Raw genomic sequence first — 19,615 nt, forward strand, 5'->3', positions numbered from 1 at the left:
TACATCACTTGGGCCAAGCTTCCTGACATCCAGGACCTCTATACCAGGCGGTGTCAGAGGAAGGCCCCAAAATTGTCAAAGACTCAGCCACCCTAGTCGGAGACTGTTCTCTCTGCTACCCGCACGAAAGCGGTACCCGAGCGCCAAGTCTCGGTCCAAAAGGCTTCTTAACAGCTTCTACCCCCAAGCCATATGACTCGAACAGCTAATCAAATGGCTACCCGGACTATTTGCATAAATTGTAGAAATGGGTGGGTTTTAGCCATAATTATGACTTGTGGATGTGGAAGCTAGTGACGACTGGAAAGAGACACGCGTACACACAAAACACACATAGACACACACACACACACACACACACACGTCCACACAAACACACATAGACACAGACACACAGTGTGGTAGACAGAAAAGAGAGAGAGAGACACACACACACAGACATAGACACACACACACACACACGTACACACACAAACACACATAGACACAGAGACACAGTGTGGTAGACAGAAAGAGAGAGAGAGACACACACACACTCCTGTACCTCTGTGATGATGAAGAAGTCCCTCTCCGGGATCTCCCTGCACCACAATCTTCTCCCCGTCCTCAAACTGGACCGGCTCCAGGGAATCAGCTACGGTCAGACGCTCCCACTTGTCCAGAGACTCTGCAGGGGGACAAGAGGGTCAGCAACAGAGACAAATAATCTAATATTGGGCCATACAAACAGATACACACACACACACACATTCCTATGTTGTAGAGACAGGCCCTCCTGCATCATGTAGTTAGTGTGTAGTCAGTCAATGGTTGAGGTTTTATCACACAAATATCTGACTATTAGATGATCTCTTTTAATACAGTTTGTGGGAGGGGCCTGTGTCAGTATGATTGGTGCTGAGTGTTAGAATGTAGGTGACTACACTTCAGTATGGGAATATCCAATTGGCTTATTGACAGAGGGGAAATAGGAAGCCACTGACAGTGCTGATTTCTACTGGTCCCTATGCAGCAGTGTTAGGGAATAAGTGTGTGTGTGTGTGTGTGCGTGACGTCCCCCGCTGTGCTGGCCACAGTAGATAATGGCTCCTGTTTAAACACTCATATTTCATTGGGGCAGTTCCCCTCCTTCCCACCCTCATACTAATCCACTCACTCAGCAAGAGACATTACCTCCCTCCTCCCTCCCTCTCCTCTCCTCTCCTCCCTCACCCCCCCCCTCCTCCTCCCTCCCTCCCCCTCCCTCCCTCCTCCTCCTCCCTCCTCTCCCCCTCCCTCCTCTCCTCCCTCTCTCCCCCTCCCTCCCTCCTACTCCTCCCTCCCTCCCTCCCCCCTCCTCCTCTCCCCCTTTTCCAATTAAAGAGACACGACTAACAGCTCCCATTCATACTGTACTGACCATCAGGGTCTGTATACTGTGGAGCAGTACAGTAGCATTTCAGTAGTAGGCTACACAGGGCTCTGAAGGAGTGATTCAACAGAGTGGATATTTCTAGAAGGTGAGGGGTATTTGCAGATCTTGGCTATAAAAGGTATTATACTTGGAAGAGTGCTGAATACATGAACGCAACATTCAGCCATATATAGTATAGTGAACCATCAATGACAACCACATTTACTAAATTTAACTCCAACCCCAATATTATTATCCAATTCATAGGTTTACCTGTCAGGTTAAGGGTTAGGTGAGTTGTGTGTGTGTGTGTGTGTGTGTGTGTGTGTGTGTGTGTATGTGTGTGTGTGCGTGTGTGTACGTGTCTCTGTGTGTTTGTCAGCCAGGTCGCTCTAGATCCACTGCGAAATTAGATGTCCGTCCAGGTAAGCAGGACATCAGGAGATGACTTAAAAACCGTCCACTAGGCGCAACAGTGAGCGATATTACCATCAAGAAGGCGTGGGTTTCTGCAAGGGCATTGTGGATGGGGATGGTGGATGGGCGTAAAGCAGTGAGCTCCGGCTCTATCCCTATCTCAAACCTTAACACTCAACTTAACCATTCGGAATTAAAGCCTAAACTTAACCTTCGAAATTTGACGTCTATGGACAAATGTCTGATTCTGCAGTGGGGCTGTGAGAGCTTGTTGTGTGTGTGTGTGCATGTATGTGTGTGTCCTGTCTCAGTGACTCTTTTCTCTCAATTCAATTCAATTCAATTTCAATTTAAGGGCTTTATTGGCATGGGAAATAAAGTGAAATAAATAATAAATATTAACAGTAAACATTACACTCAGAAGTTCCAAAAGAATAAAGACATTTCAAATGTCATATTATGGCTATATACAGGGTTCTCTCTCTCTCTCTCTCTCTCTCTCTCTCTCTCTCTCTCTCTCTCTCTCTCTCTCTCTCTCTCTCTCTCTCTCTCACTCTCTCTCTCTCACCTCTCTCTCTACTCTCTTACTAAATAAACTAAAGTTAAAAAAACAACAATAATCAAGAAGTAACACCATAAAATTGCCGTCCAGTAGCAGAGAGAACAGTCTATGACTCTATGACAATTTTGGGGCCTTCCTCTGACACGCCTAGTATTATAGGTCCTGGATGTCAGGGAAGCTTGGCCCCAGTGATTTACTGGGCCGTACGCACCTACCTTCTGTAGCGCCTTACGGTCAAATGCCGAGCAGTTGCCATACCAGGCGGTGATACAACCGGTCAAGATGCTCTCGATGGTGCAGCTGTATAACTTTTTTGAGGATCTGGGGACCCATGCCAAATCTTTTTCAGTCTCCTGAGGGGGAAACGGTGTTGTCGTGCCCTCTTCACAACTGTCTTGTGGCAACAGGTCACAAATCTTGCTGCTGTGATTGCACACTGTGGTATTTCACCCAATAGATATGGGAGTTTATCAAAATTGGATTTGTTTTCGAATTCTTTGTGCGTCTGTGTAATCTGAGGGGAAATATGTGTCTCTAATATGCTCATACATTTGTCAGGAGGTTAGGAAGTGCAGCTCAGTTTCCACCTCATTTTGTGGGCAGTGTGCACATAGCCTACTTCTTTCTCAATAGCAAGGCTATGCTCACTGAGTCTGTTCATAGTCAAAGCTTTCCTTAATTTTGGGTCAATCACAGAGCTCAGGTATTCTGCCACTGTAAACTATCTGTTTAGGGCCAAATAGCATTCTAGTTTGCTCTGTTTTTTTGTTAATTCTTTCCAACGTGTCAAGTAATTATCTTTTTGTTTTCTCATGATTTGGTTGGGTCTAATTGTGTTGCTTTCCTGGGGCTCTGTGGGGTCTGTTTGTGTTTGTGGAGAACAGAGCCCCAGGACCAGCTTTTACGGGACTATTCTCCAGGTTCATCTCTCTGTAGGTGATGGCTTTGTTATGGAAGGTTTGGGAATCGCTTACTTTTAGGTGGTTGTAGAATTTATCGACTCTTTTCTGGATTTTGATAATTTGCGGGTATCGGCCTAATTCTGCTCTGCATGCATTATTGGGTGTTTTAAGTTTTTTTTTTGTGCTCTAGGGCAACGGTGTCTAGATGTGTCTCTCTCTCTCTCTCTCTAGTCCACATGTCAAACTCATTCCACGGAGGGCCGAATGTCTGCGGGTTTTCGCTCCTCCCTTGTACTTGATTGATGAATTATGGTCAATAATTAGTAAAGAACTTCCTCACCTGGTTGTCTATGTCTTAATTGAAAGGGAAAAAACAAAAACCTGCAGACACTCGGAGCTCCATGGAATGACTTTGACACCCCTGCTCTAGACTGTTGCATCACCAGGCCATAGTGGGATCCTCTAGAAGATGTTGAACTAACTAACAGCTAACACAGTGGTAATGTGAGCCTCAGTCTTTGTCAGTCTCCTTGCAGTATCAACATTTCACACTCCGCAGAGCCTTCACCCCACTTAACTAACTCCCTTCACTGGGGCACACTGGTCATTGTGCGTGTGTGTGTGGGTAAGAGAGAGTGTGTGTGTGTGTGTGTGTGTCTGCCACTGGAGAGCATGTTGTTCCCCCCCTTTCACCCCAAACGACATCAAGGGATTGTACCCAATTTCGTGGCTATCGCTGAATTCAAAGACAAACAAAAACACTCCCTCCTCCCTCCCTCCCTCCCTCCCTCTCTTCCTCCTCAAAGGAGGGAGGAGAAAAGAGAGGGAAGAAAATAAGTTTGAAGAGAGAGGTCGGTGTTTGAATACGGGCCTTGTTGGGGCCGTAAAAGGAGGGACATGGGGGTAATGAAAACTAGAGAAAGAGGGGGATAGAGCTGAGGAGGAGGGGTCGGTCCTGTGTGTGTTTACTCAGCCAGTTAATAACCAGTTAATAACCCCCTCACAGGAGGCATGTCCTCTACACACACACAGGCACGCATGCACGCACACGCACACACACACACACACACACACACACACACACACACACACACACACATCACAGGAGGTTGGTGGCACCTTAATTGGGGAGGACGGGCTCGTGGTAATGGCTGGAGCGGAATAGGTGGAATGGTATCAAATACATCAAACACATGGTTTCCACTCATTGTTATGAGCTGTCCTCCCATCAGCAGCCTCCACTGATTCACATGTATGCACACACACACGTACGCACGCACACATACGCGAAAAAAAAAACAACAACAAAAAAACACATTGTAAAGTGGTTATCCCACTGGCTATAAGGTGAATGCACCAATTTGTAAGTCGCTCTGGATAAGAGCGTCTGCTAAATGACGTAAATGTAAATGTAAATGAACACACACACTGCAACAAGGTCAGAAATGGGAAACGGCCCTGTGCCCATCTTAACAGGGTTGGGGGGAGGGCCAATAATAAAATAAAATAAATGAAAATAAAGGCCATGTCTTTTCATTTCATTTCTTGAATTTCATTTAACCTCTTGAATCAATAATAAGCCATAACCCTTTCTTTTGATTGCTATGCCCAAAATTAAGGACCTCACTAGTTTCACAGGCTATGTTCGAAGTCTCACACTAGCTAGCTACATACACTATACAAATGAGTGGATTTGGTTATTTCAGCCACATCCGTTGCTGACAGGTGTATAAAATCGAGCACACAGCCATGCAATCTCCATAGACAAACATTGGCAGTAGAATGGCCTTAAGGAAGAGCTTAGTGACTTTCAACGTGGCACCGTCATAGGATGCCAACTTTCCAACAAGTCAGTTCGTCAAATTTCTGCACTGTGAAAGCTGCACTGGTCAACTGTAAGTGCTGTTATTATGAAGTGGAAATGTCTAGGAGCAACAATGGCTCAGCTGCGAAGCGGTAGGCCACACAAGCTCACAGAACGGGACTGCCGAGTGCTGAAGCGCGTACAAATTGTCTGTCCTCAGTTGCAACACTCACTACCGAGTTCCAAACTGCCTCTGGAAGCAACGTCAGCACCAGAACAGTTCGTTGGGAGCTTCCTGAAATGGGTTTCCATAGCCGAGCAGCCGCACACAAGCCTAAGATCACCATGCGCAATGCCAAGTGTCGGCTGGAGTGGTGTAAAGCTGAACTCTGGAGCAGTGGAAACGCGTTCTCTGGAGTGATGAATCACGCTTCACCATTTGGCAGTCTGATGGACAAATCTGGGTTTGGCGGATGCCAGGAGAAAGCTACCTGCCCCAATGCATAGTGCCAACTGTAAAGTTTGGTGGAGGAGGAATAATGGTCTGGGGCTGTTTTTCATGGTTTGGGCTAGGCCCCTTAGTTCCAGTGAAGGGAATGACATTCTAGACGATTCTGTGCTCCCAACTTTGTGGCAACAGTTTGGGGAAGGCCCGCTCCTGTTTCAGCATGACAATGCCCCCGTGCACAAAGCGAGGTCCATACAGAAATGGTTTGTCGTGATCGGTGTGGAAGAACTTGAATGAGCCCTGACCTCAACCCCATCGAACACCTTTGGGATGAATTGGAACGCCGACTGCGATCCAGGCCTAATCGCCCAACATCAGTGCCCAACCTCACTAATGCTCGTGGCTGAATGGAAGCAAGTCCTCGCAGCAATGTTCCAACATCTAGTGGAAAGCCTTCCCAGAAGAGTGGAGGCTGTTATAGCAGCAAATGGGGGGACCAACTCCATATTAATGCCCATGATTTTGGAATTAGATGTTAGACGAGCAGGTGTCCACATACTTTTGGGCATGTAGTGTATTACAAAAGTAGGTTGAGAGAGATAGGCCACATACATACTGTAAAGAGAGAGAGAGAAGCCCTCACATCACATACACACTGTAAAGAGAGAGAGAGAGGCCCTCACATCACATACACACTGTAAAGAGAGAGAGAGAGGCCCTCACATCACATACACACTGTAAAGAGAGAGAGAGAGGCCCTCACATTACATACACACTGTAAAGAGAGAGAGAGAAGCCCTCACATCACATACACACTGTAAAGAGAGAGAGAGAGGCCCTCACATCACATACACACTGTAAAGAGAGAGAGAGAGGCCCTCACATCACATACACACTGTAAAGAGAGAGAGAGAGGCCTTCACATCACATACACACTGTAAAGAGAGAGAGATAGGCCCTCACATCACATACACACTGTAAAGAGAGAGAGAGAGGCCCTCACATCACATACACACTGTAAAGAGAGAGAGAGGCCCTCACATCACATACACACTGTAAAGAGAGAGAGAGAGGCCCTCACATCACATACACACTGTAAAGAGAGAGAGAGAGGCCCTCGCATCACATACACACTGTAAAGAGAGAGAGAGAGGCAAATCAAGTTGGAAATTTCAAAGTAAAAATTACAGACTTCAGAAAACTTTTTAAACCTCAAATACACTACAAGTTTGACATTTCCTGCACCGCATTCTCCTGCAACAGGGTGATCAAATGAAGATTCTACATATGTATGACTCCACAAACTGGACTTACAGTATTATAAGGTTGTGTTCGTCTGTGTGCCTGTGTTTAAAAAAACCCTGTGTGTTTTTATATGTGTGTGCATGTATTTGTTTGTTCCTAATGTTTTGTATTTATATTCCAGACTCTGACATTGCTCGTTCTGATACTTCGTAATTTTTTATTTTTGGATTATGTGTGTATTGTTTTTTTATTGACAGGTATTATTGCACTGTTGGAGCTAGACACACAAGCATTTCGCTGCACCTGCAATAACATCTGCAAATCTGTGTACGCAACCAACAAACTTTGATTTGATTTGATTTGATATAAAAACACACAGGTACACACACATATAAAAACACGCATGCCTCTCATATCAAATGCAATCACCCAACAAACCAACATGTACACACACACACACACACACACTCACCAAGGATGGAGACCTTGCTCAGGAACTCTTCGTACATCTTCCTCTTCCTCAGTGTACTACCCTGTAGAGGAGAAAACAAACAGAGTTAGAACATGTAACAGAAGACAGGAAACAGAATACAAAAACAGGTTGACAAGGAGAGAAGGGCAGTTCCATAACTGGCTAAAAGAACATTTCTAAAACGTGGGTGTGTCACTGGGACCAGTAGTGGTAACAGTACTGTGCAGTAGGTGGGAGGTGTAAAGCACTGTGGTGTGTTGTATAGCACTGTATGTATGTGTGTGTGTGTAGGGGATACAGTAGCTGTGGCCTCCCCACCCACCCACATAGTAGGGGATACAGTAGCTGTGGCCTCCCCACCCACCCACATAGTAGGGGATACAGTAGCTCTGGCCTCCCCACCCACCCACATAGTAGGGGATACAGTAGCTGTGGCCTCCCCACCCACCCACATAGTAGGGGATACAGTAGCTCTGGCCTCCCCACCCACCCACATAGTAGGGGATACAGTAGCTGTGGCCTCCCCACCCACCCACATAGTAGGGGATACAGTAGCTGTGGCCTCCCCACCCACCCACATAGTAGGGGATACAGTAGCTGTGGCCTCCCCCACCCACCCACATAGTAGGGGATACAGTAGCTGTGGCCTCCCCACCCACCCACATAGTAGGGGATACAGTAGCTGTGGCCTCCCCCACCCACCCACATAGTAGGGGGATACAGTAGCTGTGGCCTCCCCACCCACCCACATAGTAGGGGATACAGTAGCTGTGGCCTCCCCACCCACCCACATAGTAGGGGATACAGTAGCTGTGGCCTCCCCACCCACCCACATAGTAGGGGATACAGTAGCTGTGGCCTCCCCACCCACCCACATAGTAGGGGACTTTCCTCCCATTCTGACGTCACTATGATGAACAGGTGCTTTCTGACGAGTCTAGACCCACTGTGCTACGCTACGCTCCTCTTTACATCTCAGTGGGCAACGAGGGAGACGAGAGAGAGAGAGAGAGAGGGAGAGAGAGAGAGGGAGAGAGAGAGAGAGAGAGAGAGAGAGAGAGAGAGAGAGAGAGAGAGAGAGGGAGAGAGAAAGGAGTCAAAAAAAGAGAGAAAGAGTGAGGGAGGAAGACAGAGAGAAAGTCCAAAAAGAGAGAAAAATATTGATATAGAGAGAGAGAGAGCAGCAAAGATTTGTGACCTGTTGCCACAAGAAAAGGGCAACCAGTGAAGAACAAACACCATTGTAAATACAACCCATATTTATGTTAATAAATTTTCCCTTATGTACTTTAACTATTTGCACATCGTTTCAACACTGTATATAGACATAATATGACATTTGAAAAGTCTCTATTTCTTTGGAACTTGTGTGAGTGTAATGTTTACTGTTTATTTTTTATTTTTTATTTCACTTTTGTTTATTGTCTACTTCACTTGCCAATAAAGCCCTTTGAATTGAATTGAAAGAGCAAGAGAGGGAGTGTCACGATCGTCTACGAAATGAGTGGACCAAGGCGCAGCGTGCGATACGAACATGACTTTAATTGGTAAAGTACACGAAACAACACAAAACACGATCGTAAAGTCCACAGTGACAATGACTGACAAGGAACAAAAACCCACAAACACAAGGTGAACACAGACAGTTTAAATATGGCTCCCAATCAGAGATAACGAGCCGACAGCTGACACTCGTTACCTCTGATTGGGAGTCACTCGATCAACCAAGAAAACACAACCAAAGACAACCAACCAAAACAAAACAAAACGAACACACCCTGGCTCAACATACAAAGTCCCGGAGCCAGAGCGTGACAGTACCCCCCCCTAAAGGCGCGGACTGCGACCGCGCCTCAAAAACCCCAAACAGGGAGGGCTGGGTGGGCATTACTCCTCGGAGGCGCTCCGGCTCCGGGCTTGACCACCACCCTTCTTCAATCCCCCGTAGCGCCCCCGGTCCGACCTGACCCAGCTGGTAGGATCTGGACTGACGACGCGCACCCCTGGCTTGGTGCGAGTAGCAGGAACGGGCTGAACCAGGCTGACGATACGCACCCTAGGCTTGATGCGTGGATTCGGAACGGGCCTCACCAGGCTGACGACTCGCATCCCTGGCTTGGTGCGAGTAGCAGGAATGGGCTGGATCAGGCTGACGACTCGCACCCCTGGCTTGGTGCGAGTAGCAGGAACGGGGCTGAACCAGGCTGACGACTCGCACCCTTGGCCGGGTGCGAGTAGCAGGAACGGGCTGGACCAGGCTGACGACTCGCACCCCTTGGCTTGGTGCGAGTAGCAGGAACAGTCCGGGCTGGGCTGGCGACGTACGCCGTAGGCTTTGTGCGTGGAGCAGGAACAGGCCGGGCTGGGCTGGCGACGCACACCGTAGGCTTTGTGCGTAGAGCAGGGACAGGCCGGGCTGGGCTGGCAACGCACCCCGTAGGCTTTGTGCGTGAGCAGGAACAGGCCGGGCTGGGCTGGCGACGCACCCCGTAGGCTTTGTGCGTGGAGCAGGAACAGGCCGGGCTGGGCTGGCGACGCACACCGTAGGCTTTGTGCGTAGAGCAGAGACAGGCCGGGCTGGGCTGGCGACGCACACCGTAGGCTTTGTGCGTGGAGCAGGAACAGGCCGGGCTGGGCTGGCGACGCACACCGTAGGCTTTGTGCGTGGAGCAGGAACAGGCCGGGCTGGGCTGGCGACGCACACCGTAGGCTTTGTGCGTGGAGCAGGAACAGGCCGGGCTGGGCTGGCAACGCACCCCGTAGGCTTTGTGCGTGGAGCAGGAACAGGCCGGGCTGGGCTGGCGACGCACCCGTAGGCTTTGTGCGAGAGGCAGGAACAGGCCGGACCGGGCTGGAGACGCGCACCGTCCATTTGGTGCGAGGGCCGTAACAGGCCGGACCGTACTTGGGGACACACACCACTGGCTCTACTCCGGGAACTGGAACCGGGCCGGACCGGACTGGTAACACACCCCAGTACCTCTCGCCGTGCCTCTAAACCTCCTTTCCCTACTTTGACCAGTGGCCCCCCGTAACCTGGTGGCCTTTTGAATTTGCCCCTTCTCTGCCTCCGTCAGCCCCGTCGTCCATGCCCTGTGCCCCCCTAAAAATTCTTGGGGGTGCCTCTCGTCCCTCCGACGCTGCTCCCACATCCAGGCTGCCGATTCCTGGACACGCTGCTTGGTCCCTTGATGGTGGGTTTTTCTGTCACGATCGTCTACGAAATGAGTGGACCAAGGCGCAGCGTGCGATACGAACATGACTTTAATTGGTAAAGTACACGAAACAACACAAAACACGATCGTAAAGTCCACAGTGACAATGACTGACAAGGAACAAAAACCCACAAACACAAGGTGAACACAGACAGTTTAAATATGGCTCCCAATCAGAGATAACGAGCCGACAGCTGACACTGCGTTACCTCTGATTGGGAGTCACTCGATCAACCAAGAAAACACAACCAAAGACAACCAACCAAAACACAACAAAACGAACACACCCTGGCTCAACATACAAAGTCCCGGAGCCAGAGCGTGACAGGGAGAAAGAGAGCGAGAGAGGGGGGGAGAGAGAAAGGAGTCAAAAAAAGAGAGCGAGTGAGGGAGGAAGACAGAGAGAAAGTAAAAAAATGGAGAGAGAGAGAGAGAGAGAGAGAGAGAGAGAGAGAGAGAGAGAGAGAGAGCGAGAGAGCGAGAGAGCGAGAGAGCGAGAGAGCGAGAGAGCGAGAGAGCGAGAGAGAGAGAGAGAGAGAGAGAGAGAGAGACGGCGTCATCCCAGTCTGCTCCCAGGCAGCAGCAGCATTATGTTTGCATATTTAAATTATACAGTGACTCAAGACCAAGGGTGTCTTTAGTCTGGAAGTGTCTGACTGCTGCTGCTGCCTCTAATTTAATATAATTTCACATTTTCTCTTAAAAGGGGAGAAATGTTCCCAAGCAAGTGATGCATTTACTCCCAAGAGTAAACAACTTGATTAAAGGAATTCTCTGGCTCTTGCCATCCACTCACTCTTGGATGTGCTGTGTGTGTGTGTGTGTGTGTGTGTGTGTGTGTGTGTGTGAGAGAGAGAGAGAGAGAGAGAGAGAGAGAGAGAAAGAGAAAGAGAAAGAGAAAGAGAAAGAGAGGAGAGAGAGAGAGAGAGAGAGAGAGAGAGAGAGAGAGAGAGAGAGAGAGAGAGAGAGAGAGAGAGCGAGAGAGAAAGAGAGTGTGTGTGTGGGGGGGGGTGAGAGAGAGAGAGGAGAGATAGAGAGAGAGAGAAATAGAGTGTGTGTGTGTGTGTGTGAGAGAGAGGGAGGGAGAGAGAGAGAGAGAGAAAGAGAGAATGTGTGTGTGTGTGAGTGTTTATGTATGTGAGTGTGAGTAGTGAGTATGTGTGCATGTGTTTTTGTGTGTAAAATAGAGTCTGTTTTTAGTTCTGCCGCCTTTCACATTTTTCTGATGCCTAGACAGCCAGACAGCTTGCTTCATGACTAACATGTTTAAAGTTTTGACTGAAAACCTATTAGGAAAATCAAACCAATGTCTCAGTACTGAGAAATAGACGGTGAAAGACTGAGCGTTCTCCACTCACCGGCAGACCACACTGATGCACCAGACCATAGCATTAGAACACGAAACCCTGATGTAGGAACGTTCTACCAATGTTCTCCCAACGTTCTACCAGGGCCCAGCAGAGCAGCAGACACCCCTGGAGGGCTTAAGAGCTTAGCTTGCTTACATTTCCCTGCATGTTGGCTGATTCATGGGGTTGGGAGGGTGAGAGCTGGTCTGGAACAGGTTAATGTCATCAACTCTGGTCCCAACATGGACACATGGAATGTCTTTCTGGATGGAGCCAAGGATATGTCTTTCTGGATGGAGTGGAGCCAAGGGATGTCTTTCTGGATGGAGCCAATGGGATGTCTTTCTGGATGGAGCCAATGGGATGTCTTTCTGGATGGAGCCAAGGGGATGTCTTTCTGGATGGAGCCAAGGGGATGTCTTTCTTTTATTCTATTTTTTTCTTTAATTTTTAATTTTTTCTTCTTTCACTCTCTCTAGTTATGACTCTTTATCTTTCTCTCTCTCTCCTACCCTTCCTACTCTCTCTCTTTTTGTTCTCTCTCTCTCAGTCTCTCTCTCTCTGTCTCTCTCTCTCTCTGTCACTCTCTCTCTCTAGGAGAGGGCCTGAACACTTAGCCACTCTTCACTCTGCGTTGAGACTACAGCATTTCATTTGGCTTGTGAATTCCTGCACTTTATCCACCCTCTGTCTTTGGTAGAAGTATCAAGCCTGAGGTGTGGCACATGGCCAGGCCAACCCATCCACTTTAATATCCATCCACCTCCATCATCTTTGTCCAACATGAAACACACAGGCTACATCTCCCCCTCTCTCTCTCTTTCTGTTCCCCATTCGGGACACACTCTTTTCATGTTATTTCACCCGGTGGGTGGTGTTATACGTCACGGTGGGAGTGCGTTTCAAAGTGCAAGGACTGTCCGATGTGCGTCCATGTTTAATCGAGAACCCTTCGGCTGGGACCTCATTCATAAATTAAGTATGGTGGGTTTACACTTTATAGTTTACAATTGCACTTTCATATAAGTACATAATTTAGATTTATTTTAACTAACGATAGCTACCTACCAAGTGGCTGGCACAGTTTTCCCAAAAGTGAATGATGTGTAACGTCATGTTTTGCTTGCTAGCCAACCAACAATGTCAAAGCCGCTATCAAGCCAATCTATTAAGCTTCCAACACCATGCCTGATGACGACAACCAGATGATATATTCCTCCACCCTTGATCACGGTAAACACACACCTAGTCTCTCTCTGTGTGTGTGTGTTGTGTGTGAGAGAGTGAGTAATGGGTCTGTATATGTAAGTGTGTAGGGTAGGATATACGTTTTGTGTATATGAGTCTATTCGGTCTGTAACCCCCCTGTATTACAGGCCTGTGTTTTGTTTGCACACATTTTTCTTCTGTGATTTAGTGCAGTGTTTTGAGACATCCTCTCTCTCTCTCGCTCGTCTCCTCAGATATGTGGTGCTCCCCAGACCAGTGTTACAAGGCAGGGATGGACTACACTGTTCATCTGAGCTTGCCCTCTACTGCATTCAGTGGTCCAGTCCCCATACATACTCATCGACTCGGTTAGTCCCCCCACACACAACTGAGACTATAGCGTAAATCATGCATTGATGTCATTGCATCAAATGTTTAGCTACAAGGATTTTAAGTTGGGATTCAGCCCTTCGACTCCATACTAAATCTAATTCCATCTTCAGTCTCTTTCTGTCCTCGCTATAGATTGTGCTGAAGCCCCACTGTAAGATCCTGGAGATCTTCACTGGTTGTGAGGGAGGTGCCGTGGCCACCAACAGTGCCTGGGACATGTTCCAGCATTACCGCTGTCTGGAGAACAGCCAGATCGTGGTCAAGACCCCCTCTATCTGCACCAGGGAGCTAAAGGTATGGCACCGCACTCACAGCAGTCATGTATGACTGCTTAAACATATTTGTATGCTCATTTATGTGTTAACTAACTAAGGAAGGTTTCTTATGGCTCAATAATACTGACACATTTAGCAGACGCTCTTATCCAGAGCGACTTACAGTTAGTGAGTGCATACATTTTCATACACCTCTGCTCAGTCCCACATAGTGAAGTCTGCCATTCCATATTGAGGCAAACATGCAACAGCTCTGTGCCATTTCCTTGATTCCTTGCATCCTTTTTCCGTGCCTCCTTCTAAAACCCCATCGGAGGAGAGGACACAAGGCTCCTCCCCTCAGATCTCCAATGGGTTTTGAGAAGGATGCGAGTAGAGAGGAAGTTAGGAATTAAGATGAGATTAATTGGGACAAAGCTCATGTCATTGTTTTAGGTGGAATCTTATGTTGAATGATACATTTATTCTGTTTGCACATATAACTTTATTTTACTTGTGCTCTTTCCACAGATGGCTCTGGCTTGCTGATAATATCGGATCTGATGAGACTCCCTATGGGATTTGACTCCTGTATTACTGCCTGTTCTCAATAAAACTTCCAATGCCAAATTGAAATAATTTGACACTGTAATTTGATAGACAATGGTTGTTCCCAATCAGACAACTAGTATAACTACTATAAAACAAATCTGTTTTCCTCAGTTAAATGTTTGATGAATGCATGCCATTGCTTTGTCCTCAGTCCTCCTTTTTACACTGTGTGTACCAGGATGACATGTTAACCTGAGTTTAGCTGGTTAATCATATTAATTTCAGTTTACATTCTATTATTTGGCACTGGTTATGTACTGTTAATGTAGCAGGTTCTCCCCTTCGTGTCTCCATATAACTCAAAATCCCCATGTGCTGTGTGTGTGTGCCTTAGGGCTTAATAAATATTGGATCCTGCCTTCATCTAAATTCCTACATTATCTCTTAACTAGCCCACTAGTCCTTCCTTTCTTTTAATGTTATCATCGTTCTGCCATTATTATGTGTGTACCCACATGGAGTCATTATATTTAGCTATATTAAACGATGGCCAGGGCCTAGTGAATGAACTTGATAGATCACAGCCACATTATACCCATACTCCACCTGTTCTGTGATACGTTGGGGTTAACGCCCTCATATCAAGCTAACACATACCAGACACCTTGTGGAAAGGTGAAGAAAAACAATAAGCTAGAGCCGACTGTCTGCTTTTTCGTGTTACAGACAAACGTTGCTGGCTAACAAGTAATTAGCTAGCTAGCTAATGTTAGCAAGTAGATTCCACTCAACTCAAGGTATAGTATTGCTACTAATTCATTTCCCAATTGCTTTGCTTGTGTATCAAGTTGAAGCTGGGTTTTCCCCAAGTCGTTTGGTGCCTACTGTTCAAGCCGACTAGCAAGCTAAACAGACAGCTCTGAAGCTCTGAAGCGGATCTGTTTGACGTCATGCACCCAAGAAGTCTCAACCAATCACACGACACAACACTGGACTGGCCAAGGGCAAGCATTTGTTAGTTCGTCCATCACTCCAGTGTAAGTGGCCAATCTAAGGTTTCTATTCCCGCCCCCCCACCAGCTTAAAATCCAATTGAGAAAAAATATAAATTGAAACCCAAAGGTGCCTAGACTCAGTGGCGACCTGTCATTCAAATGCAGGTGTTTCAGCCTAGCTCAGTGCTTTTTGTGGTGGTGGGGCAGCCAGCGGAAAATATGGAGTGTAGGGGTTGGTCATGTTCTCTAGTTGCGCCGTGGTTGGCTCAGTGTTCTGTCACTCATGGGGACACTACGTCACTGCAAAATCTACGGGGAGAGCTTGAAAATTCAAGCCCCTTGGGTGCTGCCATAGAGTTACATTAGAGATGCCCATCCAAGAAGGCTCAAGGTCATAGGCCACAGATAAAACGACGTCAAATCACGTTATATCTAGCGTAGATTTGATTGGACTGATCATGTCAACGTCCTACTTTCAAAATCTTAGCGCAGACAAGCAGTCATCATCATGAATCACGTCGACAATCTACTGGCAAATCCTTTTCATTCCAAATCTATGCCCACCGTGACGTATAGCACCACCCACCAGGTGAAATGGTGTGAAAAGATGTTCCGTATCCATTACCTTCTGTTTATCGTATCGTTCACTCTGTTTGGCTGTTTACGGCTGCATCTGTTCCTGTGTGCGTGTGTGTTCCTGTGTGTGTGCGTGTGTGTGTGTGTGTGTGTTCCTGCGTGTATGTGTGTGTTCCTCCGTATGTGTGTGTGTGTGCATTCGTGTGTGTGAGTTCAAACGGTAAAGGAGGGGTACAACAGTGGACATTGTTTGGGTGGTGGCAGAGACAATGGAATGAGTGTTTATCCAGGGCATGGCTTTCCATGGTTAACCAGTCGGAGGCCAACGGGGGGAGAAGGGAGGAGGAGGGGTGAGCAGGGTCCACCTGGCTCCTATCAAACACCATGCCAATGTTTAACATTCACCCCTGGCTTCAGAAAGTCTGCTCCATCCTCTCCTCTACTCCTCCTCTCCATCCTCTCCTCTACTCCTCCTCTCCATCCTCTCCTCTACTCCTCCTCTCCATCCTCTCCTCTACTCCTCCTCTCCATCCTCTCCTCTACTCCTCCTCTCCATCCTCTCCTCTACTCCTCCTCTCCATCCTCTCCTCTACTCCTCCTCTCCATCCTCTCCTCTACTCCTCCTCTACTCCTCCCCTCTACTCCCCTCTACTCCTCAGCCTCATGGCAGCTGCCCTCTTCTAGGTTATATCCTTGATTCCTTACATCCTGTCTCCTAGCCTCCTTCTAAAGGAGAAGTATCCTGACAAGGGAAAACTCTAGCCTCCTTTATGAGCTATAGGCTATAGATGTACCTGGTAAGATCAGCAAGTCAGGACCCTCCTCATACTGAAACAGCTTCAGTCAGTCTACAGCTGTGTTGCAACGGCATCAGGCCTTTAGGAAATGTGGTGTTAACCCTGAAAGTCCCATCAGTGGCCAAGCCTGCACTAAAACTGAACATGTAAACTAGCTGAACACTTGTCAGAGTGAAGTTTAAGTGCTTGGACCACTCAGCTAAGTTGGCACTTCCAGAGCACATACTTCCATGGAAGGCAAAGCCCTCCCTAGTAACCAATCTCTAGTGCTCTCTCGCTCTCTCTCTCTCTCTCTCTCTCTCTCTCTCTCTCTCTCTCTCTCTCTCTCTCTCTCTCTCTCTCTCTCTCTCTCTCTCTCTCTCTCTCTCTCTCTCTCTCTCTCTCTCTCTCTCTCTCTCTCTCTCTCTCTCTCTCTCTCTCTCTCTCTCTCTCTCTCTCTCTCTCTCTCTCTCTCTCTCTCTCTCTCTCTCTCTCTCTCTGTTCTCTCTCTCTGACTCAAACAGCAGCAACAGGGGAGAGAGAGAGAGAGAGAGAGAGCGAGAGTGAGAGAGAGAGAGAAAAGCAGAATTAAATTATGTGGACCTGCTCTTCATTACTGCTGTCAATGATTTGTAAAGCTGTTTTAATAAAGTGTGTGGTATTCTGGCAGCCACGCAGTCTGGTGCTGTGTGTGTGTGTGTGTGTGTGGCTATGTGCGTGTATGCATGCGTGTGTGTTCCTCCTGTAAAATGGGGGATGTTGATTGCCTATGCCTGTAGCTGGTTAGTGTGTAGCTGCAGGGTAAGGCATTATGTCTCTTCATACTCTCTCTACCTTGAGTTGTACTCTTCATTGTTCAAGTGGTAGTTTAAGCTATGCTCACTACTAGGAGTTACGTGGTAAGTTCTATAGGAAGGTAGCTAAAGAGATCAGAGGAAGTATGTAGCAGCAGAGCACACACACACGCATGCAAACACACACACACACACACACACACACACACATGCACGTACACGCATGAACCTATTAGTCATCTTTACACAACTCGATGGTGGTGGTGGTGGTGTGTGTGTGAGACGGCCGGGACAGAGCACCTTGTTTCCCCAGTTGAAACATTCAGACATTCCTCCACAGATGAGTTCCAGGCCAGGGAAGTGTGTAGGCATTACTGTCAACCCTGTCCTCCTCCCTGTGAGGTGTGTGTGTCCTCCCTCCTTTTCTTCCTCCCTCCTCCTCTTTCCTCCTCCCTCTTTCCCTCCTCCCTCTTTCCCTCCTCCCTCTTCTCCTCCTCCTCTTTCCCTCCTCCCTCCTCCTCCCTCTCCCTCCTCCCTCCTCTCCTCCCTCCTCCCCTTTCCCCCCCCCCCTCCTCCCCCCCCCCCCCCCCCCCCCCCCCCTTCTCCCTCCCCTCCTCCTCCCTCCCTCCTCCTCTCCTCCCCTCCCCCTCTCTCCCTCTCCTCCCTCCTCTCCCTCCCTCCTCCCTCCTCCCTCCTCCCTCCCTCCCTCCTCCCTCTTTCCCTCCTCCCTCCCCCTCCTCCCCTCTCCTCTTCCCTCCCTCTTCCCTCCTCCCTCTTTCCTCCTCCCCTCCTCCTCCCCCCTCCTCCCTCCTCCCCTCCTCCTCCCTTCCTCCTCCCTCTTCCCCTCCATCTTTCTCTGGGAAGGAGGGAGAAGGTAGCCAGTCTAGCCACATGAGAACAAACCCACCCTTGGGTGGTGGTGGTGTGTGATGGTTGGTCTGTGGTGGAGAGGCTACAGTTTCTCTGCTGTACTGTGTGGAGTGAAGTGGTTGAGGAAGAGAGGCGCGTTCAGTGTTGACAGAACAATCCAACGCAATTGGATCTGACACAACTGACTGGAGCAACACTCCAGAGTGGTTGGGCCCTGGGTAAAAGCAGTGCACTATAAAGGGAACAGGGAGTCATTTGGGAGGCAGATGGTCTGTGTCTGGACAGAGGCAGTGGAGTCAGACCGTTTGGATTGTGTCTCTGCTTCACTGGAAATGCAAGTAATGACATCCTCCTTCATAAAGCAGATTGTTGAGCAGTGTGTGCACATGCACGCGTGTCCATGAGGATGCGTGGATAGCTGTGCCAGGCGTACTGTACATGTGTGTGTGTATTATGTACTATGAGGATGTGTCAGTAGCTGTTCCAGTTGTGCGTGTGTGTTTATGTCTTTCTGTGTGTGTGTGTGTGAGAGTGTGCGTGCGTGCGTGGGTGTGGTTGTGTGTGTGTGTGTGTGCGTGGTCTGTCCCATGAGGATGTGTTGGTAGCTGTCCTGGTCATGTGTGTGAGTGTGTGTGAGTGTGTGTGTGAGTGTGTCTGTTTCTACATGTGTGTATCTGTGTATCTGTACCATGAGGATGCGTCGGTAGCTGTCCCGGTCGATGCCCCACAGCTTCATGTCAGTCTTGGCCTTGACGGTGGCGGCTCGGGGGGTCCCGTAGATCAGGGCCAGCTCCCCAAAGCTGCCCCCTCCCCGAGTACTGGTCACCCACTCTCCGTTCACATAGACCTGTAGAGAGAGGGACACACACAAACAGACAGATACTGTGAGAGGGGGCTTCCGTGGGCTGCAACAGCCTCCCACAATACTGTGCATGGGTAATGTATTTAGGTACATGGGCATATTGTGGTTAAACATAACACATACTATAAGATCATCAGATTTCTCAGATTTCACAGAAAATACATTATTGGACTGTCTGAACAAAAGTGTCTCCACTGAATTGGCCAATCAGAGAATAAACTGCAGTTAAATTCATACAGATGTAGGATCTTAATTTGACCAGTTTCTCACAGCAGGGAAATAATCCTGCAGTAACAGGATTGTAGGGGTTAATACATTTTTTGTTAGGGCAAAATCAAGTCTGGAAATTACAAACTTCAGAAGCCTCTTTAAGAGGCTGTAGTAGGACCAAGTGTTTTCCCTGACCATGTGACCTGACCAGGACACAGCCCTAGCTATAGTCCCCTTAGTCTGGTGCTGCCATACATCACACTGGGTTGTTGTTATGGGCATGGCTATAGTCACTCATATGAAACCAGGCCATACTT

At 48.1% G+C, this 19,615-nt stretch overlaps 1 protein-coding gene across 1 annotated transcript in view; it reads right to left on the reverse strand.

Annotated features, from left to right (window-relative positions):
* Window positions 1-544: 544 nt before the first annotated feature.
* The window catches only part of LOC121568742 (cAMP-dependent protein kinase type I-beta regulatory subunit), a gene marked incomplete at its 3' end in the record, with an annotated part of 147,214 nt that continues 128,143 nt past the window's right edge, over window positions 545-19,615 (reverse strand). The window contains 4 exon segments of the mRNA XM_045214652.1: window positions 545-565; window positions 567-667; window positions 7,244-7,304; window positions 18,915-19,073. Coding sequence (XP_045070587.1) covers window positions 545-565; window positions 567-667; window positions 7,244-7,304; window positions 18,915-19,073 — 342 coding nt within the window.

Source organism: Coregonus clupeaformis, unplaced genomic scaffold, assembly GCF_020615455.1.
Source record: "Coregonus clupeaformis isolate EN_2021a unplaced genomic scaffold, ASM2061545v1 scaf0293, whole genome shotgun sequence".
In the NCBI taxonomy this organism is placed as follows: domain Eukaryota; kingdom Metazoa; phylum Chordata; class Actinopteri; order Salmoniformes; family Salmonidae; genus Coregonus; species Coregonus clupeaformis.